The following is a 24,196-nucleotide window of genomic DNA, read 5'->3' as shown; positions in this document are numbered from 1 at the left end:
GGTGTCTCGAAACGTGGTTCACCTAAGTCTAGTGAATGTGCAACTCAACACCAAACATCACATATGCTGGTGATTACCCAACTCCAACCTGCACACCACCTCACTCACTCCTTCTCCACAACAGTCCACTTCCACACACACCGTGCTACTATAAGCAGGGTGGTCAAGCCTTCCCACTCTCTCTATTCCTGCAACATTTCCTTCCTCTCCTAATACCTCGTCCCACTGACCAACCTCCCCTCAAGTAAACCCCTTTACCCACCAAATATTCTAATCTATTTCTAACTGCCTTGGGAATATCGTTTTTAATGTTCACCGTCATCGGACATGGCATCAAAGATAACCATACTATCAAAATCTATAGTCGAACTTGAGATTATTATGAATCTCGTATGATGGCTCTAAACAACTATACCATAACGAAGTTTCACTTCCCATCTACAATCACCACCACCACAGTGCCAGGTAACGATTACACATTATGATATTTTAGGTCTTGCTTCCCATTGTCCTACGATTAGTATACTATGCGTGTCCATTGTCTGTCATGAAAATGCAAGGATAGTATCGGGCCAGTATTCACTGTTACAGAGACAAGACCCTCTATCCTTCCCTGGGTCTATTATTATATCGTATTGTAGGAACTTGTAATGACACCATGAATGCACCAGTCTCTCTCTCTCTCTCTCTCTCTCTCTCTCTCTCTCTCTCCCTCTTTCTCTTTCTCTTTCACACACACACACACACACACACACACACACACACACACACACACACACACACACACACACACACACACACACACACACACACACACACACACACACACACACACACACACACACACACACACACACACACACACACACACACACACACACTTACTTACTTACTTACTTACTTACTTACTTACTTACTTACTTACTTACTTACTTCCGGCCCTTCCTCGTTTAAACTTGCAACGAGACCTGATACTGACTTCCCTATCATATCGCAACACTACGACGAGATTGCAGCCTTATCATTGACCTTGTGTAAATCTACTGGATGATGTGAGGCAGCCTCAGAACCCAAGAGTATTTTGGGGAAAGTGCGTTGGTTGGGTTTTACCATCCAGGTGCTGGTGCGCCAATGTTGCTTACACTTACTTGGACACTCCAGCAGCACTCAACCTTTATGCTACCGTAGGTCCAGCTAATCCCTGGCTGTGTTATACTGGATGAGCCTGTATGACGACAAGGTGCATAAAACACTCCTTACTTTACATAAAAAATTGCATTGTTCACTGCATTTCTTAATGTTTCTCTTGCTTGAAAACAGGTCCTCATTCAGACTACTTGGAAGTGAAAGAGTATTCAATGGTCAGTTAGTATAGTCACCAAAACCGCGACTTTGGCTGCTATCATGGCAGGAGTGTGAATAAATCGATGAAGTATATTATCAGACTCCCTGCAACAAACAAACGTAGACTATACGTAATTTTACACTCAGCAGCACCACACCACCGATGTACTTTGTGTAACCGTGGCCATATGCTTAAACCTTGTGTTATAATGGCAGACAACGGACAGACATGCATGGTAAAGGAAATATACTGCCTCTGGAATAACAATGTGTAAGTGTAGACACGATTAAACAGTAAAATTCGTCTGGAACTAAGGAGGACCTGAATGTGTAATACTTGTATGAAACTAATGTATGAATTTTTAAAAGAGAGTATAATATATGATGATCAATGTTTGTGAATGTTGTGTCACAACTATTCAGACTAATGAAACAGCACCTCGAAGAAAACGACATCATTTGTGAACTGAACATCCGTAACACCGTTATTTCAGTTATTATAATACAAGTTATGCATTCATTATGCAAATACAGTATCTCATTATTTCCGCGTGATCCATCAGAATGATGACTGCACAACATTTTCGCATAATAAGTCAGTAGCTGTCCAACACTCAAGGTAGCTATAATCCTGTGCAACAGGACATCTACTTATCCCATGGTTACCGAATATAATTATTGTTTTTCCTAACAATAAAACGGACCGGATGATGTGCAACATGGCATGACCGTTGTCACATGCTTAATCATAAATCATTTATGGCCACCCTGGTTCAGCCACAAAAATATTACAGCAGTTGAGTTGCACACTCACTAGACTCAGATGGACAACGTTTCGAGACACCGGACATCACACCTTCTAACATTTATGCTCAACTACAGTTGTTCACTACATCGTATGACGAACATTAAGACTCCAACATTCATCCAATACACGTTATTGCATACGGAGTTACAGATCACCTCAGAACATCTTTATAATCACACTCTTCATCTTTCTAAACGAAACACAACAAAGTTTCGATACATGCGCCCCCACCACCTGTTCCCCCTCCCCTCCGTTCCACCTCGCCTCACAGTCATCGCCTTTCAGAGAGAAACAATGAGATACAGTGGTATTACTATTTGTTTTCACTCTACCTTTGCACTATACAAACGTGGCAAACTTCTGTATTTGCAGACAGAGTATGACTTGATAGAGCATTGTTTCTGTGGGTACTAGATACTGTAGCAGATAGGAACCTCAGCCGGGTCTGCCCATTCACTTACTATTACTACGATGTAAACAAACACAGTGGTGCCACATTTCATCAAACACATCACCCGCTGTACACGTTAGAAGTGGAGGTAACTGTACATAATGTTGAATGGTTATTGCATTCTGCCAGGACTGATGATGCTGGTCTAGATTTCGAGCTGTTTGCAAAATCGTTTAATCTCACGCAGCTGGTAAAGCAGCCAACCAGAATACTAGATAAGCCTGACTATAATGCCCATCTCATGGATCTATTCCTGACCAATAATCCAGATCAATTCAGGATAGAGGTACTGTCACCACTTGAATCCTCTGACTACAGTCTCATCGAAGCCTCATTAGTTAGCCACCCCAAACCTCCTCGTTCTGAACCTGTCAGGGTGACCCGATGGCACTGTGATAGGGCAAACTGGGATGGATTTAGATATTCTCTTGCTGACATTCCATGGCAGTCTTTCTTCTCTAGTGATGCCAATTCTACCCAGTCCCACATTTGCGACTTAGTACTAGCTGGTATGGATTTATTTGTACCAAGTCAACAGTTCACTAAAAGATCGAACTCTCCAAAATGGTTTGATAATAACTGTGCCAGAGCAACAGCCCAAAAATCATTAGCATATAACTTTCACTTAAAATCAAAAACATCTGAATCACTCTGTCAATTTACAATTGCCAGAAACCATGCAAAAGCTGTAATAAACTTGCTAAAACAAAGTTTCTTCCAAATCAAGCATCAAAACCACTTAACAACCCTAATGACAATAGAATATTCTGGTCAACTCTCAGTTCTTTCAATAATAACTTTAACAAGACAATTCATTCCTCCACTAAAATTTCAGATGGCAGCATTACAAATGATCAGCGTGGGAAAGCAGATATTTTGCCAGTACATTTGCCAGAAATTCTACCATAGAGGAAGTCAGCCAGAAAGTCCCAGTACTAGAACTTGACTCTCCCGAAACTGTTCCACTTAAAATTCAGACGTGACACGTAAAATCCATCCTAGACAATTTACCTACCAACAAAGCTCCAGGACCAGACAGAATTCCTCTAATTGTTCTGAAAAAGTGTTCTCCAGAGCTTGCCTCTCTTCTAGCTAAATTATTCAGACTATGCATACGTACTTCTTCATTCCCTAATGCATAGAAAGAAGCCAATATCCACCCAGTTCCAAAGAAAGGAAGTTCCTCTGACCCCCCTGATTACAGACCAGTAGCAGTCACATCTTCTTTTGGTAAAGTATTTGAAATTTTAATTAATATGCACACAGCTAAACATCTTGAATCCAACAACTTAATTAGTGATAGACAATATGGTTTTCGCCACGAAAGATCCACCATTGACATACCGGTACTCAATCTCCTGACTCATACCATTCATCAATCAATCAACCTACATGAAGAAACTATGCAGTAGCCCTTGATGTTTCTAAAGCTTTCGACAAAGTATGGCACCATTCCCTGCTGTCCAAACTCCCTTGCTAGGAACTAACGTCTTTTGTTCTTCTGCTTTCCTCATATCCCAGCGACAGAATAATAAAAGTAGATGATGTATATTCCAATTTACAATCAATTAACGCCGGTGTGCCACAGGGATCAGTTCTGGCGCCAATCCTATTCTTAGTTCATATTAATGATCTCTTATCTGTCATGCACAATCTCATCCTTTCATATGCAGATGACTCAACACTTCATAGTTCATTCACACTCAGACACCCATTTACAAAGTCTGATATCTCTCTCAACTCAGTACAGCCATCTCCATAAATCAAGACTTATCTACGATTAATGAATGGGGACAAAACAACTTTGTCTTATTTAACGCTAGTAAAACCAAATATATACAATTTACTAATTGACAGATATTGCCAGATTCGTATATTACCTTCAGTGCTACTAATATTCCAATCCCTAAATGCATTGAAATTCTCGGTGTCTCACTTAACAACGCCCTCAGCTGGACCTCTCATGTCAGATCACTTGCTAAAGCAGCCTCAAAGAAATTTGGATTATTGTACAGAGTTCGTAGCTTCTTCACTGACGAACAGTTAGCTATAATTTATAAGAGTCATGTGCGCTCTCAGCTTTAATATTGCCCACCCTTGTGGAATGGCTGTGGAGAGGTTGCATTAAAACAACTAGACAAAATTCAGAACAAAGCTGCTGGAATTATTAATAACCCTGCTATTATAAATAAATTACCTTCCCTACAAGTAAGAAGGATAGAAGGAATGTTGCCTCCCTTGCATTATTTTGCAGGTATTTTTATGGCAAATGCTCAGACGAAGTTCCCTCCATTGTGCCACCTCTCCATGCCTTTCATCGTGCTACACGGGCATCTGGCAACGCTCATGACTGGAACGTCACTCATCCATATTGCAGAACTTCTGCCTATCAGATTTCTTTCATTCCCCGAACTGCATCTCTCTGGAACTCATTTCCCCAGAGTTGTTTCCCTCCACGCAGTTCAAGTCCAACTGTTACAGACATTTTCCGAATGGAGGACACCAGTAATCTGGTGTATGGATTTTTTTTTTTTTTACTCGTTTGTTTTTCCTTCCTCTGTTCTGTTATTAAAAAAAAAAGAAAATAGATAAACTCTGCAAAGGATGTACAGTTGTTCGGCTAAAAGAATCTAGTATACGAATAAGTATTAGTCAAAACTGGATGAATGAAGCTTAACAGTCGGAAAAGCTAAAGAAATGAGGAATACAACGAAGATGGGAAGTGACGGGAAGCGAGACAAAAATATTGCGTATCGCGAGTGATGGGGGAAGTGGGAGTGAAGGAGAGGGATGGGTGGGGACCGAGAGAAAGAGAGATTTGGGTTCCAGAGGAGAGGGAGTTGAGGGAGAGGGAGGGGAGGAGGGATTCCAATAAAATATATTATCGCCCTACGGATCACCGAGAGCTCACACCCGCATACAAATTTCCGCAGAACAAGTAAGTAGTTTCATGCTAAGCCGTCCACTGCGGTGATAGTTATATTTAAATTTATCTTTACATTCTTCAGAGACTTTGCCCAGGTTTGAAAAGATCTCACCCAATGAAAGAATTACGAAAGCCATACCAAACTTCTCATGGTAGAAAAATCTCTTCTAAGCTGAGGAAAATCATCTGACTGTGGCAAACAGTGAATAAAGTCGTAATTGTTTCTAAATATTTAGCACTAGGTATAAGAAAAAAATCTGAGGGAAAGCTGGCAATCATTTCAAGAAAGTAGTGAAGTAAACACGAGATGATTTATGGAGGCGATGATGATAACACACACCAGACACCCTGTAGATGGCCTATATTTATTACATGATGATTTATCTTGTCCTTTCCATATACCGATTTATACCAACAAATCCAATCATTTTTTACTCATCAGGAACCCAGGGCCCGGGGATAGGTTACTCAGTCCCAGCATTTAAGATGGGTTACCAGGCTCATTCTTCCCAGCGTGGCATTACATGGGCAATAAATCTCATCCAGGCCCCGGATAGAAACCCTTACGATCACCCTCCAGGTGGAACACTTTAGATCACCATGCCTCATTTGGCTATATGGTTACTACCCAGCGTAGTAAATGGTTTTCTGAGTTACAGGAAACCATTTGACATGTCACTCAGTAACCGGGGATAACCAACAACAGTCAACTTTGTTAAGTGCAGGTTAAATTCATCACTGCACCTGCTTGTGATTTGGCAGTGAAGATGAAAGCTATTTTTTTTTTTTAATTTGGTCCCAGCAGCCAACAGAAGAAAAAGATAAGCATAACCGTCGTTGGAAGAAGCATAAAACTATTGCCTATCGACTACACGATGGTTGCTAAGGCAGAGAATCAATATTTGCCAAATCACAATAATACCCAAAAAAACGACCCCCAAACAGACGATGTTAAGTCCTTATTTCCAGCTGCTCTTCTGGGTGAACAGGGACAAGGGGAAAACGAACTTTGTCCAAGAGTTTGACCGGCCAGAGAATCTAACTCAGGTTCTGCCGATTGAGAGCTTCATGTGATCCCAGTACACCAGCGACTCTCCTTGTGGTGAATAGAGCCCAGCAGACACACGAAGCTTTGTCCCCAGGACGAATTTTTTCTCATGGACTAGTTATCTCGTACGATAATTAACTCTCTCAGGCTTTTATAACTCCCTCTCAGCTAAATAAAACTATCTGGCATCGACTGGTAAACAGTTATAAACTTGTTATAACCATCTGAGATTTTTTTTAGTACAGTAATAACAGTCTCAGGTTCTTTCATTCTCTCAAAACTGAATCAAATCGTTTGTTGGTACAGTACCTTAAGATTCTCTCCTCAGAATAACTTTTTGATTGTTAGCTCTCTTTCAAGGGCTGATATTTGCCATGAAGGCATTGTTGCAGAATTTTATTTTTCGTTTAATTCAAGAAAGATACATTTTCATGTGATTTTGAGGTTTCCTCTCTATATGAAATAGTCCAGTTTTGTTATTATTGTGGTTGCATGTTTACTTGTATGTGAACCAAGTGGATTACAGGCTGAAGCTCCCTTTCTGCAGGCCACCATGCTCCTTTTGGGGTATAGAGGGATATGGGAGACGTTTAAGTAATCACTGAAAACTTCATGTCATTTTGATGCTTCTCTCACATGCCGAACTACAGTACTTATCCTTAAAATTTTCTACTTGTAAGCACCGATACTCCCAGTCATCCGCAGGACATTCTTAAGCATAAGTCATCCACGAAGGTAAGTATTTCCAATCCCTCAACGCTCTGAAACTCCGCTTTTACAACCAGGCAACGCTTTTTGAGCGGTGTGACAGCACCGTGTTTCTTCATATGATGGACCCCTTTATTGGAGCCCTAATTGGGAGTATAGTTAATTAACGAACAAGGTACATGGAATGAAAAAAATTTGACCTAATCCAGGGGCCTGCATGGTGGTGGTGGTGTTTGGACAGAGACTGTAGCACAATAACAGAGGTTGTCTAACAGAGGTTAATCTGTCCTTTATATACTCTAAACTAGCAAAAGAATCTAAGTCTCCTGCCTTGTCCTTTGGGAAGCCACATATCCACCCACCCTACCCACTAATCCACTCCATCCACCCACACACCAATGCTCATTCATCCACCCACCCAAACCATTCATCTACCCCCTCTCACAGTCGGCCACAACGATCTGAAATGTGAGATTTATTCGAAAATTTGATATCATGCAAACGCGGAGATTTCACTGCAGATAGTCTTTAAAATGTCTGTAGTATTCGAAAATAATCAGTTATCAACGATGAGTCGGCTCCCGTATCCACAAATTACGCATAAAATTGTACTACCACAGCCCGCTCATCTTTGTTGTGAAGAACAAAATATGCAACTCTTAGTTTCTCGATAATCTCTGCCTTATTTCAGAGCACGATACACAGATCCGTAGCATTACAAGATAGACGAGATTATGAAGATACGCTTAGAATAAACACTGAACGATTTTGCCAATCTGGCAGTGATGTACAGATTTTTTACACAATGTTGGGAGTTGTTTAGGTAGCATGAAACCATGAAATTATAAAGAAATTTAAAAAAACTGTAGCTCCCTACGCACCGATATTTGTCTCGTAGTTTAGACTAATACTTCAGTTACCAATTACCACTTGCTGTTGCTAGCATACTTGCGCACGTTAGAATAAACGAGCTTTAATTGGATCGGTGTTCTATACAGCGCCATCTATATCAACCAATCAAGATTGACATGGTTGCAATTAATGGTTGCAAAACAACAATGAAACGCTATTTTTTGTTGAATTGCTATTTTAATCATACCGGCAAAGTATCAGTATGTTAATATATAATGTTCTTCATGCACACTACCCTAAAGCTCATGACAGACCTTATCCTTCAGATGTACAGAGCGTATTTCCGAAACAACTTGTGCTCGCTAATAATAAAAACAAATATAGCGAAACTTGTAAAAATTACTATCATATGGAAAATTAATGTCATATTTGTATGCTGCGTTGAAAAAAAAAAAAAAAAAAAAAAAAGACTAGAATTGGACCTTTCATGCTTCTACATGGAAAGCAAGAATAAATCCCACTTTTCGAATCGTTCTGACCCATAGGGCCTCTGCCCCCCCCCCCCACACACACACCTTGGCAACCATCCCACACTACCCACCCCTCACACCCAACCCACTTCACCCATTCCGTATGTTGCTCATCCTACCCACCCACCTACCCCGCCCACCCAACTCACCCCACCCCACCCACTCTGTCCACCCTGACTGTCTACCCACTCATCAACCCACCCAACCATACGTCCACCAGTCTACCCACCTGCCCAGCAGGCTTCAGCAGCACGATGACTTACACACACACACACACACACACACACACACACACACACACACACACACACACACACACACACACACACACACACACACACACACACACACACACAGAAAGAGAGAGGGGCGGGGGACAGTAGCTTTTATGGTACACTCACAGTTGTGTATACTCTTCAGGGTCTCTTTTCCCCAGAGTGCTGTTTACAAGAGCGGAACAGCATGATGTCACTCCGTCTCCTGCTTCTGTGCCTGGGGGTGGTAGGGGGAGGGTTAGGAGCAGAGAGAAACACCCGAGCTTTCACCTTCCCCTTCCCCATCCACTGTGGCAACACCACCATATCAGGGTTTGGCGGAGTCGCTTTGATCCAGTCACCGAACTTTCCAGATCCTTACCCGCTGGAGTATAGGTGAGACAAACAGACAGACAGACGGAGGTGGGAGACTCACTTCATCATACACATATACAGGCACAAACTCTAACAAGCACCTGCACACACACACACACACACACACACACACACACACACACACACACACACACACACACACACACACACACACACACACACACACACACACACACACACATACACACACACACACACCACGCAAGCGTGCGCACATGCAATTGTGAGAGCATCAAATGAAGAGTAGCCATAACCTTCACAAAAATGCCACTAATACTCATTAAAATGTCGCCAACACACATTCTACAACCTTTTCTGGATTACCCTCGAAATACCATCGAGCTCTTACCATTATCCCTCATGAGCTGTGAATGTGTTATCTAATTAACTCTTTACCATATTCCCGACTTCACTCCCCAACAACAGCTGTCAGTATGAGATCACATGCATCCCGAGGAACGAATTAAAGCTGGCGTTCGGTTGTTACCCTTTTGACATTCCGGCTTCTACCGACTGCGTCCATGACCATCTCATCGTGGAGTATACTGTACTGGTTCACCCAACACGTGGTAGGTGTCAGGGGCGGGATTCACAAAACACTTAAACACAGCACAAGTATCTTCCCAAACTTTGACGAATGTACAGCAGAAAACTGAACCCATCTGAAGCACACTCATACAGATTGGGTTTTCATCATACTTCACCAACTGTAAATTTTCTCAGATGGGGATTGGAAGATAGTTATTTCTTTCCCTATACGATCAGTTTCCATTGGCAATTTTTTATATAAGTTTAGAAAACCCGTATTTGGATGTGGAGCCTTTGACAACAACGTATCATTTCCGGGAATAACTTTTTTCCTGAATAATTGTTTACCTTTTTCCCCTCATAGGTACTGTGGGAACAATTCACCCCACAAGTTGGTCACCACTGATGGCTGGACGAGGATCACGTTCTAGAGCAATGCATTGCAACCCTTGGGCAGATTTCAGTGCTACATTGTCTGCCTTCCAATTGTCTGGGACACGTATTACCCATTGAAGAATAAATCTTTAACTGCACATAATGGGCATCTGGTAACTTGAACATCGCACCATTAATTTTAATCAACAGTTTAAAATTCTTTTCTTAACAGATTATTATTATCTGGAATTTTCATATGCTCGAAACCCAGCAGATTATTTTATGTGCTTCCACATTCTATTTCATATTCAAAAGTTCAGTTATGTTTGCATTTTACTCAAACAATCCTCACAGATGTCTTGTTTGCATTATATACCTGAGTAAATAAGAGATGACAACTGCTCGATGTAGTGTTTGAAGCGTTAGAATGCTGGGATTTCTCTTACCTGAGTAAAATCTTCTAGTGTCAACCCTGAGTAAAACAAATACTCATACATCAGGAAAATGACTTGATTGTTCAAAACCAAACAAAATTCATTTTCTGTTGTTAAAGCAGAAACGTTGGAAAATTTTCGCAGTTTTTCCCACAAAATTCTAATGAAATAGTCCCTTGTGCACACATCTATGAAAATAACCGTAGGCTCATGTATACACAGTCATAGTAATTCTAATCATCATGAATTATCGTATTATAGGTTTGTTCTTATTATATAATTAACTGAAAGTCAGCACATATGCAGAGCAATTAAATAAAGGTAAAGCTAAGGTTAATTAAAGTACAATGTTGTATCTATAACCTAAGCTGAAAGGAATGGAGGATTTTAGATAAATTTTATATATAACAATTTACTGACACTGGCATATAAGCTGTATTTATATTCCTGTCGGATTGATGATAGATAGACAGGTAGAAATATGGACAGAATGAAGATGAAAAATTCGTCCTTTCCAAACAAAAGGGACCAAATCAAGAGGAGTTTAACTCAGTGCCATGAAAGGCTAAGACAGACCTTGATTTTCTTTTTATGAGACAAACTGACTGAAAAGAGATGAGCAAGAGTGAACGGATGGTTGTTGTCAGGAAGAACAGTATGGTAGTAACAGTGACAGTGAGTAATGATGAGAGGGGAAAAGAGAGTTGCAATATTGTGGTGTCGCTAGAATGGATCACTATAATCCAGTACCTATAGTCATAACTCGAAAATAGGTGATAATGCATTGTCTTTATATATTCATGAATCATGTGAATCCTAGATATAACGTCATTCAAATACCTCCTTGAGAATTTCGAAAAGCGATCAGAATATGCGTGTATCTGATGTGGCTGTTGCCCAGTGTGGCGAAATTAATCGAAGTTCATCGACGGATTGCCCATCGCCCTGCCATGAACCCGTGAAAGGCGGGGTAAAGAAATGGGAGTGGTAAGCAAAGAAATGGGTGTGATGAAATAGGTTTTTGATAGAAGGTGGATCTGGGGCAGAGGAAAAAGAAAATCTGTGAATAAGCATGTTTGAAAGTATGCTTCAAAATATTCCCGTAGAGTGAAGATGTCGAGAGGGAGGGGGAAAAGGTAAAGAAGTGGGTGTGAGGGACAAAGAAAGGGTGAGATGAGATTGAGTTGTGTTAGGGGATGGAGAAGGGTGATTAACATGTATCTTTTTAAAATTCGCGTTATGGGATTAATGGTTTGTGTTATATTTCAAGGTATTCAACACACACACACACACACACACACACACACACACACACAAAGTGGTGCAGACACAATAAACCTCGCCTGACAGCAGTTATTTTACTGCTGTTAAATACTGAATTGGTTCTGTCACTTAGTGTCAGTACACAATTAAAATCTAAGGTAATGGCGCAAAAGTTTTCAAGTTACATCCTCTGAAAATCCCTGATCTTGCATTTGACCTTTCAAGGTCACTCAAGGTCAAAGGTCATAGAGCAAAATGAAAGTGCACATGATGCTTTCTATATCTTGATAATAGGAAATATATCTTCAACGAGTTTTGAGTAATAGCCCCCTGAATATCCGTGACCTTGAGTTTGACCTACCAAGGTCACTTAAGGTCAAAGGTCTTGGTGCCAAATGAAATCCCATATAGAGAGTTCCTGTATGTTCATATTTGTAACAAGAGGTGCCGGACACAACAAACCTCGCCCGATTGCAGTTGTTTTATTGCTGTTAAATGCTGAATCGATACTGCCATTTAGTGTCAGTACGGAACACAATTAAAGTCTAACGTAATGGCGCAGATATTTTCAAGTTACTCCCTCTGAAAATCCGTGGCCTTGCGTTTGACCCTTCAAGGCCATTCAAGGTTAAAGGTCGTGGTATCAAATAAAAGCCCATATGGGTTTTTAAATGTACCATGACCTTTGACCATGGGTGACCTTGAAAGGTCAAATTCAAGGTCACGGATATTCAGGGGGCTATTTCTCGAAACTCGTTGAAGCTAGAGACATTTACTATTATCAAGATATAGGAAGTCTCGTATGGGCTTTCATTTGGCACTGTGAGCTTTGACCCTGAGTGAGCTTGAAAGGTGAAATACAAGATCACGGATTTTCAGAGAAAGTAACTTGAAAACATTTGCACCTTTACCTTAGACTTTAATTGTGTACTGACACTAAATGGCAGAACCAATTCAGTATTTAACAGCAGTAAAATAACTGCTGTCAGGCGAGGTTTACAGTATTTAGCCTGGCACCACCTGTTTTGTGTGTTTTTCTTGTTGTTGTTGTTGTGTTGAATACCTTGAAATAAGACACAACCCATTAATCCCACAGCACGAATTTTTAAAGGCTAGGCTTTTACTCTAATCACCCTCTGCAACTCCCTAACAACCAACTCATCTCACTCTTCTTTTTGTCCCCCATGCCCATTTCTTTACCTTTTCCCACTCCCTCTCACATTCACTCCTGGGGAATATTTTGAAACATACTTTCAAACACGCTTTTCCATAGATTTTTTTTTTCTACCCCAGATCCACATTCTACCAAATATCTATCCCATCTCAGCCATTTCTTTGCTTACCACTCCCATTACTTTACCCCGCCTTCCACAGGTTCATGACAGGGAGATGGGCAATCCGTCAACGAACTTGCTGGGTTGTTTTCGCCACACCGGGCAACAACCACATCAGATACACGCATATTCTGAGCGTTGTTAGTAATTCTCAAGGAGGCATTTGATTGATTTTATGTGTAGGATATATAAAGACAATGCATTATCACCTATTTCCGAGTTACGATTATAGTTACTAGATTATAGTGACTCCATTCTAGCTTCACCACAGTATTGCAATTCTCTTTTCCCTCTCTTTATTACTGACTATCACTGTCACTGTTATATTGAAGTTCCTGACGACAACCATCCGTTCACACTCGCTCATCTCATTCGAATCAGTTCGTCTCATTAAAAAAAAAAAAAAATCGAGGTTTGTCTTAGCCTTTCATGACACTGAGTTAAACTCCTCTTGATTTTGTCACTTTTGTTTGGAAAGGACGAATTTTGCATCTTCATTCTGTCCGTATATCAACCTCTCTGTCTGTCATCCTATCCGACAGGAATATAAATACAGCTCATATGCCAGTGTCAGTAAATAGTTATATATAAAATTGATCTAAAACTCCCCATTCCTCTCAGCTTAGGTTATAGATACAACATTGTACTTTAATTAACCTGAGCTTTACATTTATTTAATTGCCACTGCACAAGTGGTGACTTTCATATAATTATATTGTCAGGACTCCATATTATGATTACAGATCATAATAGATAGCATGATGGATAGATAGATAGATAGATAGACAGATAGACAGAAAGATAGAAGCAAGTCAGGGGATGAGATAGGTAGTGTGTCAGCGAGAATTGAGCAATGGTAAACATGCTTACACACTCTGACTCAAGGAATGCTTGATAGGCACATGAGCAGCGCCTCGTGACCATACACACACATACACACATACTCACACACAGGCTTCTAGAAACTTCACATCAGTATATTCCACGTGACACGACCCCTGCTAAAATAGGAATTTAGGAAGCAGAGCTCAGGAGGAGGTTAGCCTTAGAATTGACAGGTAGTGGAGAGAGTGAATAAGAAGTGGGGTCCAACTAGACTTACTTAGTATATTAAGTCTCTGTAATACATAAGCTGCTCAACTTAGACTTTCTCTTAAGATAAAAAATCAAGATCAACTCCCTGTATTCATCTTTAACTCCTCCTGCTCTTCAATTAACTCGAGACTTACCTATTACAAGAATTAAGAGTTACATATATAAAACTGTTGGCTACAAAGCTTTAACATTAAATGGCGGCAGCCTACGAGTCTACGAGCCTACGAGTCTACGCGCCTACGAGCCTACGCGCCTACGAGCCTACGAGCCTACGAGTCTACGAGCCTACGAGCCTACGAGTCTACGAGTCTACGAGCCTACGAATCTACGAGCCTACGAGTCTATGAGTTTACAAGCATACAATAGCAACGACGAGTTACGAGTGAGGATCAACAAGCTCTACGATTAATTACAAATAACAAGTCTACAAGACAACTCTATAATCTTCACGCAACTTCAAGCAGCAGCAAGAAGAATAAAAAACAAAGCAACTAAAGGAAACAAACCTATAATATGATGATTAATAATGATTTGTATTATCATGACTGTATACATGAGACTACTGTTATTTTCATAGATGTGTACACAAGGGACTATTTCATTAGAGTTTTGTTGGAAAAACAGTGAAAATTTTTCAACAATTCTGCTTTAACAACAGACAATGATTTTTGTTTGGTCTTAAACAATCAACTCATTTTCCTGATGTTTGAGTACTTGTTTTACTCAGGGTTGACACTACAACATTTTACTCAGGTAAGAGATATCCCAGCATTCAAACGCTTCAAACACCACATCGAGCAGTTGTCATCTCTTATTTGCTCTGGTATATAATGCAAACAAGAGATCTGTGAAGACTATTTGAGTAATATGGAAATATAACTAAATTTTTTAATATGAGATGAAATCTGAAAGCACGTAAAATAATCTGTGGGTCTCGGGCACGTAAAAATTTCAGATTAATAATGATCTGTTAAAAGATGAATTTTAGACTGTTGGTTAATATTAATGATGAGATGTTCAAGTAAGCATATGCCCATTATGTTCAGTTTCAGAGCTGTTCTTCATGCTGAAATGCGTGTTTCATTAAATCCCACTGCAGAAAATGTAGCACTGAAATCTGTCCACGGGTTGCAGTGCATTGCTCCAGAAGGTGATCCTCGTCCAGCCATCAGTGGTGACCACCCTGTTGGGTGATTTGGACCCACAGTACCAATGAAAGGAAAAAGGTAAACAATTATTCAGGAAAAAAGTTATTCCCCAAATGATACACAGTCGTCAAAGGCTCCACATCCAAATATGGGTTTTCTAAACTGCTATATCAAAAATTGCAACTGGAAACTAATCGTATAGGCAAAGAAATAACTATCTTCCAAGTCCCGACTGAAAAGAATTTACAGTTGGTGAAGTACGGTGAAAACCCAAGCTCTACGACAGTGTACTTCAGATGGGTTCAATTTTCTGCTGAATATTCCTTAAAGTCTGGGGAGATACGTGTGCTCTGTGTGTACTTGTTTTGTGAAGCCCACCCCTGACACCTGCCATGTGTTGGGTGGACCGCCAAATTTCCCAATGAGACGCTCACGCACACAGTCGGTAGAGGCCGGAATGTCCAATGTAGGGCACAAGAACGTCAGCTTTGTTTCTTGCCTCGGGTTGCAGGTGATCTCATCCTGACACCTGTTGTTGGCAAGTGAAGTGGGGAATAAGGCAGGTAAAGAATTAGTTAGATAACACATTCACAGCTCAGTAGCAAACAGTTGAGAGGCTTAAAGACCCCGAGAGTGTCCCTGCTATCACCATTAACCCTCTCATGGTATTTTTAGCTAGATTAGATGATTATAGACAGCAGGGAGTAAGTCACAAGAACCGGGGAGTGTTAGTACGGACACCATTAGTTTTCTCATAGCTGGGATAACTATGGTATTTCATGCAAGCTGACGTTAGGAGGTTTTAATTCCCTGGGAGTCAGCTTATGTACTTTATCGTAACCAACATCACATGATTTTATGCAGCTGAGAGATACTTGTAAGAGTCTGATGGTATTATGAAAGTCATCCAGAAAAGGTTGTAGAATTAGTCTTGGAGGGAGTTATATGAGTATTGGTGACATTTTTGTGAATGTCATGACTACTTTTCATTTTATACCCTCACATATGCACATTGTGTGTTTGTGTGTGTGTGTGGGGGGGCTCTGTAGCAGATTAAGACCGACTGTAACAAAAACTAATTATACCTAATAATTTGGACTCAGCTGGATGCTACTTAATCGACCATAACAGCAACAAACAATTCCTCTCAATTACAACGACCAGTTACACCTGCCAATATAGTTTCAACTCGGTGCTACTTAATTGACTGTGACAACAACAAACTGTTCCTACCAAACTGAACTCCATGGAAATGGAATGTTTGTCCTATGTTTTCATATACAGCATCTGTGTGCATGTGTGTGTGTGCTTGTTAAAGTTTGTACCTGTATATGTGTATGATGAAGTGGTTCTCCCGCCTCTCTCTCTCTCTCTCTCTCTCTCTCTCTCTCTCTCTCTCTCTCTCTCTCTCTCTCACCTCATAGGGTAAGTATCTCGGTAATTGCGTGATTGGACAACAGCGTATTTGCCTGCTGACATGATGGTTTCGCCACAGGGGATGGGGTTTCTGAAACTTCGGGTGCTTCTCTCTGCTCCTAATCCTCCCCCTACCACCCCCAGGCACAGAAGCAGGAGACGCAGAGACATCATGCGGTTCTGATCTTGTAAACAGCACTCTGGGTGAAAGGAAGCCCTGAGGAATGGACACACATTTTCTATGAGTGTACCATGAAAGCTGCTGCCCCCGTTCCTGTGTGTGTGTGTGTGTGTGTGTGTGTCTCTCTCTCTCTCTCTCTCTCTCTCTCTCTCTCTCTCTCTCTCTCTCTCTCTCTCTCACATGTCCGGGGCAAATGATTATCAGGTAGGCCAGGAGAGATGTCATCAAAATACGCAGTTACAACAAGTGTGCAGGTCGCATTCTACCACGAAATATTATTTACTTTTTCCTCACGTGCGCTCCAAATTCAAGGTTGTGTGGGTTGTATAGAATTAAAATAATGCATTGTTTGCTCTCTCTCTCTCTCTCTCTCTCTTAGCACAGCCAAGAATGAAGAAGAAAAAAAGAAAAAGAAGAAGAAGAAAAAAACTTGGTGGTGAAGTGGTGGTGAAATGCATGCTCCTGTGGGTGAGGAATATAACAATTGTTTCTCTGCGTTAGGTACACAGAAAATAATTGGTCCCCGAGTTTTTATTTCTTCTGTGTGTGCTTTTTTTCTTTCTTTTTTTTTTGAGTGCGTGTCTTGAATTATCCGCCCACTTGGTGTAGTGCTGCCTACTGCTTCCTTCAACTTTATCATTCTTTTTCTGTGTCTGCCCTCCTCTCTTCCTATTTCTCCCAGGTTTCCTGTCATTTTTTATTACTCTTCTTTCCTTTTCAGGTGGCTTTTCATTGAGTGACAAGCCTAATAGTTTCCTGTAAGTCAGGAAACCATTTACAACACTGGCTGGTATCCACATAACCAACTTATACGTGTTCTACCTGTCAATAACTGGGTTGGAGGAGGGTTAGTGCCCCTCCCCGTGAAACACCTACCTCGTCAAACGGCCACCCTTTACAGGACTGTGGCGTCTGGCCATAGATAAAAAAATATGGTCTTGAATGTAGATAAGAGTCAGGTTATGGTCTTTGAGGGAAATGAAGATGAGGCTGGATGATGAAGAAATTGAAAATTATGAGTGCCTTCAAGTAATTAAGTATAGTGGTTCCTCGTATTTCGACGCATTTTACTTCAACGCCTCGTTTTTCGCGCAAGAAAAAAGTTTCCGAGTTGTCTCACACTTCGCTAATTTCCCAACGTTTCGATGCTCCCAGACGGCAGCCGACGATGCATGCCTGAGGCTTCCAACATCCTATCGACCTTCAGTGATTTCAAGTCTCAAGTGATGGCCGTCCACAACAGAAACATACAGGAGCAGAGACAAGCCCTGATCACACAGATCACACGATATTTTCAGGAGAGACAGAATGTGGCTGCTATTCTGCAAGACTTAGACGTGCCAGCAGGAGTGGATGAAGGAGGAGAAGTGGACAGAGAGGAAGTGGAGGTGCTGGAGCCTGAGTTCGACTTCGAGGGCTTCGGCCTAGCTGATGGGGCTAGAGGATGGAGGGAATGGAGAGTGAAAGACAAGGTGGACGTCATTCATTCATTCCAAGGGAGGAAGGGACGCTGTGCCATTCCTCTCTCTCTCTCTCTCTCTCTCTCTCTCTCTCTCTCTCTCTCTCTCTCTCCGAGAGAGGAGGGAGGGAATGGACAATGAGAAAGAAATGAGGGACAGCTGTCACGCCTTATCTCCTCATTCACGCAAGGGACGCATTTTCTGCCATTTCTTTATTTACTCTCTCTCTCTCTCTCTCTCTCTCTCTCTCTCTCTCTCTCTCTCTCTCTCTCTCTCTCTCTCTCTCTCTCTCTCTCTCTCTCTCTCTCTCTCTCTCTCTCTCTCTCTCTCGTGTGTGTGTGTGTGCAGATCCCTTAGCTCCTGGTGTGGGGTTGGCGGTGTCACGGGAGGGTAGGGCTTGTTTTGTGTTGTAGTACTTTCTGGTAGGGTAGGTACATGTCTCACCGGATCGCTCCTCTATTTTTCCCATTAATTCTTAACTTCACACTTCAACGTTTCACATTTCACGCGGTTTTGGCAGAACATCCAAGCAGCGAAAAACGAGGAACAACTGTAGTATGGTGAGGAAAAATGAAAGTTAGAGGATGAAGTACCTAAAAGGATATAGCAAGGAAGAAAGATTTCTGATTCATTCCATGCAGTGATAAGGAAGAGAGAAGTGTTTGTGCAAATATATTAGTCGCAGCTTGACGGTATTGTAATCTTCACTGATGTGCGGAAGTGAAGTTTGGACCCTGCTGGAAGGACACAAGTCAAGAGTGAAAGCAGTAGAAATGAGTTACATAGATAGACAGACAGACAAAAGAGGAAGTACAGGAGCGTTGTGGTACTGATGTGGATGTGACTGAAAATGTTAAGAGAAATACTCTGAAATGGCATGGCCATTTGGAGAAGACGGAGAATGAGAGACTGACTAAGAAAGCGTAAGTGAGATGAAGGGTGACAGGGTGAGACGAAAACCAAGGATGAGATGGAGGTAGGAAGTGAAGAGATAAATAACAGAGAGAAAGATGGTGTGCGAGCTGGAGGGAGGGCAGCCAAACAGTAGATGACAGGATGGTGTGGAGACGTTTTTTTTGGTCCACCCCTAACAGGATTAAGGAGTTTGGGTATAGATAAACAGATAAACAGTGCCTTCAACATACTTCAGTCACGTAACTTCTATTTCTTGCCAGGTGCCTCAATCCCGTAAGGGATGGCCACAAAAAAATCGACATGTCGCTCTGTCCCCCGCCATTTCACTGCCCTCCCCTTAGCTCACATACCCCTCTCTCATATACCTCTCCGCTCCATCCCTTCATCTAACCCTCAGCTTCCCCCTCCCTCTCCCCTCCTCCATCTCACTCACATACACTCCCCTTGTTAGTCTCTCGCTCTTCATTCTCTCCACATGGCCAAACCACTTCTCTGTATTTCTCTTAACGCTTTCTATCACATCCACATCCACACCACAACGCTCCTTCACTTCCTCATGTGTCAGTCTGTTTCTCCATGTGACTCCAAGTGCTGTACATCTAACCCTATCCACTCATACGCTGATGACTCCACCCTTCACCTTTCCATTTGCTTCCCGCAGTGTCCGTCTCAGCAGTTACTCCAGCATTCAAGGGATGAGGCTATGGCTCACCTAATGTCTGACTTGTCTCATACTTCACACTTGGGTAAAATTAATCTGGTTGTTTTTAATGCATCAGAAACTCAGTTCTTACGTCTATTAACCCAACAAAATCTTCCACAGGAGTACCATTTGATTTTTTAACAATTTCCAGCTCAATCCTGAATCAACATTAAACATACATGGGGTTTCATTCTCACGAGATTTGTCTTGGAAAGAACATATTACCTCTGTTGTAAAATCTCCTTCCAACAGATTGGATTCGCTAAGCTGACTCCACGCTTTCTTTACCCCTGCAGTGTTGTTGACTCTATAGACGGGTTTTATTCGCCCCTGTGTAAAGTACAACTCTCATGCTTGGGGAGGATCCACACACAGCTCTTCTCAACAAGGTGGAGTCAAAGGCTTTCGTCTCATTAATTCTCCTCTTCTTACTGGCTCCCTTCAACCTATGTCTCATCGCCGCACAGTTGCATCTTTATCTTTTTTCTATCGCTACTTCAATTGTCACTGCTCCTCTGAACTGTCTGCTTGCATCCCTTCACCACTACGGAGGGAGCGCAGAACCCGTCAAGCAACAAACTCTCATTCCATTTCTGTCCAACTCTCTAATGCAAGAGTTAACCGTAACTCTCAGTCCTTCATGTATGCAACAGGTCAACTCTGGAACTGTCCTCCTCTGTCTGTATTTCCTACTGCCTATGATTTCCAGTCTTTTAAAAGCAGTATGTCCAGGCATCTCGAAATAAGCGGATCTTGAATTTGACTCTCTGTTATCTTGTTTTTGTTTCTTCTTGGTGGGAACAATTTGCAGGCTCCTGGCTTTTGGTTCCATCTTCTTTGCATAAAAAAGAAAAGCTCCTCTCAAGTAATTCATTTCCATTGCTGTCACTCCTGACTTGATTCCTTCCAACAAGTCACGTATCTTGCACTGCGATTTCGGTCTAACTGATTACACATACTTTCAACCACTGCTTTCCATGCAGGAAGCCTGGAGTCTAAAGCCCGATGCGATGACAACATTCCACCAGTTTCCCTTCCGGCTGCCTGAATCCTGATGCCTGAAAAAAAAAGTCACTGTCTTATGTCTGAGGAGGATTTTAAGCTGTCGTTCTCAGATAGATAGACAGGCAGATAGATAGATGGATCGATGGGTAGATAGATATATATACAGATAAGCTCTGCGAAGAATGTACGGTTGCTTGGCTAAAAGAATCCAGTATACGAATAAGTATTAGTCAAAACTGGATGAATGAAGCATAAAAGTCGGAACATCAAGAGAAATGAGGAATGCAACGAAGATGGGAGGTGACGGGAAGCGAGACAAAGAAGATATTGTGTATCGCGAGTGACGGGGGGAGTGGGAGAGAAGGAGAGGGGGGGACGAGAGAGAGGGGGGAGAGGAGGGAAGGGATTCAAGGAGAGGAGGAGTTAAGGGAGAGAGCGAGGGGGGGGGATTCCTATAAGATATATAAGCGCCCGACGGATCACCCAGAGCTCACACCGGCATACAAATCTCCACAGAACAAGTAAGTAGTTTCATCCTAAGCCATCCACTGCGGTGGTAGTTATATTTTAATTTATCTTCTCATCCTTCAGAGATTTTGCTCAAGTTTGAAAAGACATCACCCACTGAATGAATTTCGAAATCTATACCAAACTTTTCCATCCATCCATCCATCCATCAACCAATCCTACGTTGCCCCATGAGGAGCGTAGGAGCCCGGGGCTAGGCAGTTGGTCCTGACATTTAAGATGAGAGTGACCAGCCTCACTCATCCCTGATTGGCAATATATGAGCAATAAACCCCAACCATTCCTTGGATATAAACCTTCATCGGCTCAATCCGATTGGAGTGCCGTAATTACCCACTAAACCACCAGGCGCCATTATTTGGTTATATGGTTACCACCCACCGCAGGAAACCATTTGGCTTGTCAATGCAGTCACCCACAGGCAGAAGGAAGAGGAAAGAATGAAAGAAAGACAGAAGAGGGAGTGTAAAGTCACCCGTGGGCAGAATGAAGAGGAAAGAATGAAGGAAAGAAAGAGAGAAGAGGATGGAAGGAAAGAAGGATGGAGAAGAGGAAAGGACTGACACCTGAGAGCAGCACTACATCAAGTGAGTGGATGGTGAGCGCCCCCATCTGCCACCTTCTCATGGTCGAAAAATCTCTTCTAAGTTGAGGAAAATCATCTAGCTGTGACAAAAAAGTAAATAAAGAGGTAATCATATTTACGGGTTTAGCACCAAGTACAGGAAAAAATCAAAGGTGGAGTTGGTAGTCATGTTGTCAAGAAAGTAGTGAAGTAAACACGGGATGATGTATGGAGACGATGACGAAAACACACACCAGACACCCTGTAGATGGCCCATATTTATTACATGTTAATTTATCTTGTCCATTCCATATACCGATTTATACCAACCAATCCAGTCCTTTTTGACCCATCAGGAGCGTAGGGCCCGGGGCTAGGTTACTCAGTCCCAGCATTTAAGGCGAAGTTGACCAGCCTCATTCTTCCCAGCGTGGCATTACGTGGGCAATAAATCTCAACCAGCCCCCAGATGGAAACCCTTACCATCTCCCTCCTGGTGGAACACTTTAGATCATGTGCCATTTGGTTATATGGTTACCACCCAGCGTGGTAAATGGTTTTTTGAATTACAGGGAACCATCTGACTTGTCACTCAGTGTAGAGTCACCTGAAGGCGGCACTACAGCGAGTGAATGGATGGTAGGGGTACTGTACCATATTCACTACACCCACTAAACCCGGCGACCATTTTCACTTTAATCTTGCTAATTCCTGACGATTTTATGAAGCTGAACATAAACTTCATAAAGAAGAAGGATTATTATTATTTTTTCATCATAAACAGTTTGAGTCAATTCCCTTCATCACAAATGCCTCTCCCAACGTTGTGCACTTGACTTATTAGCAAATCTTCCAGTCTTACCACTCCAGCTGGTTCTCTGTCTGCCTCTTCCTCTCACTCCATCTCTGGATTGCCATTCACTTATTCTGATTTTCTCGATGTCATCTGTTCTATGAAGGACGTGACCCGCATTCATTCTTTTTTTTTATTATCTCTCTCTCTCTCTCTCTCTCTCTCTCTCTCTCTCTCTCTCTCTCTCTCTCTCTCTCTCTCTCTCTCTCTCTCTCTGTACAGACAGATAAATTGATAAAATAGACACATAAAGATAGATAAATAGACAGACAGATACGTGACACGAATCATAATCCTTTCAGTTCGTCTCTTAGCACTTTCAGTCTTTGGTTCCAAGGATTTATTAGACACGTTTCTGATCTGTAAATGCAAACAGGAAGAGCACAGAGACAACTGCTTATCCTCCATATAGTTACAAAGCTTAGAAAAAGTCCTCCTATGCTTCATTTTATTGCAGTGGACTGGAAATTTATGAATTGCCTGCCCTACTGATGTGTATTGTTCAACCTATTAGTTTTTCATATTTAAATTTTGCTGCAAGGGAATGAAACTGCCTACTAAACACAATTGTCGTCTTTGTTATTTTCTTAGCGTAACTCAGACTGTTCCTCTTTAGATCAGCTATCTCTACCTCTAGTTCTTCCCCTGGTCCACGAAAGAGAGCTTTGTCGTGTGCAGTTATAGGATTATTATATCCCTAACCATTACTGCTTATTCCCTTGAAATTCCGATCAAAAGTTATGCAAGGATCATCTAGACAGGCAGTGAATAGCATGGGTAAAATTGTACCACATTTTCTCACATCTCTCACTAGTGATTTCTCAGTATCTTATGAAGTTTTACGGTATGCTATGTCATAAACATCTTTTACTATTGCATCATAAAATTCTTATCCACTTTGTCCTCGATTAGCCCTCATAACTGCACCTGTTTCAGCTTAGTCGGATACTTTAGATACTCAGTAAATGCCATGCACAAAGGTTTCTTAAATACTGTTTCAGTATACTCTGAATAATGACTTGAGAAGATCTGTTTTCTAACAACACTACTAAACTCGGCCTCTTCTCTTGGCTGGT

General features: G+C 41.6%; 1 protein-coding gene across 1 annotated transcript in view; it reads left to right on the top strand.

Annotated features, from left to right (window-relative positions):
• Positions 1 to 10,276, top strand: part of LOC145403581 (uncharacterized) — a 72,617-nt gene extending 62,341 nt beyond the window's left edge. Inside the window, exons 7-8 of the mRNA XM_080275259.1 lie at positions 9,104 to 9,317; positions 10,210 to 10,276. Coding sequence (XP_080131385.1) covers positions 9,104 to 9,317; positions 10,210 to 10,276 — 281 coding nt within the window. The remainder of the gene's footprint in view (positions 1 to 9,103; positions 9,318 to 10,209) is intronic.
• The last annotated feature ends 13,920 nt before the right edge of the window (positions 10,277 to 24,196 follow it).

This window comes from Coenobita brevimanus, chromosome 61 (assembly GCF_032717465.1).
Source record: "Coenobita brevimanus isolate Jiangsu-jjx chromosome 61, ASM3271746v2, whole genome shotgun sequence".
Classification (NCBI taxonomy): Eukaryota; Metazoa; Arthropoda; class Malacostraca; order Decapoda; family Coenobitidae; genus Coenobita; species Coenobita brevimanus.
This window is presented reverse-complemented; position numbering and strand designations above follow the sequence as displayed.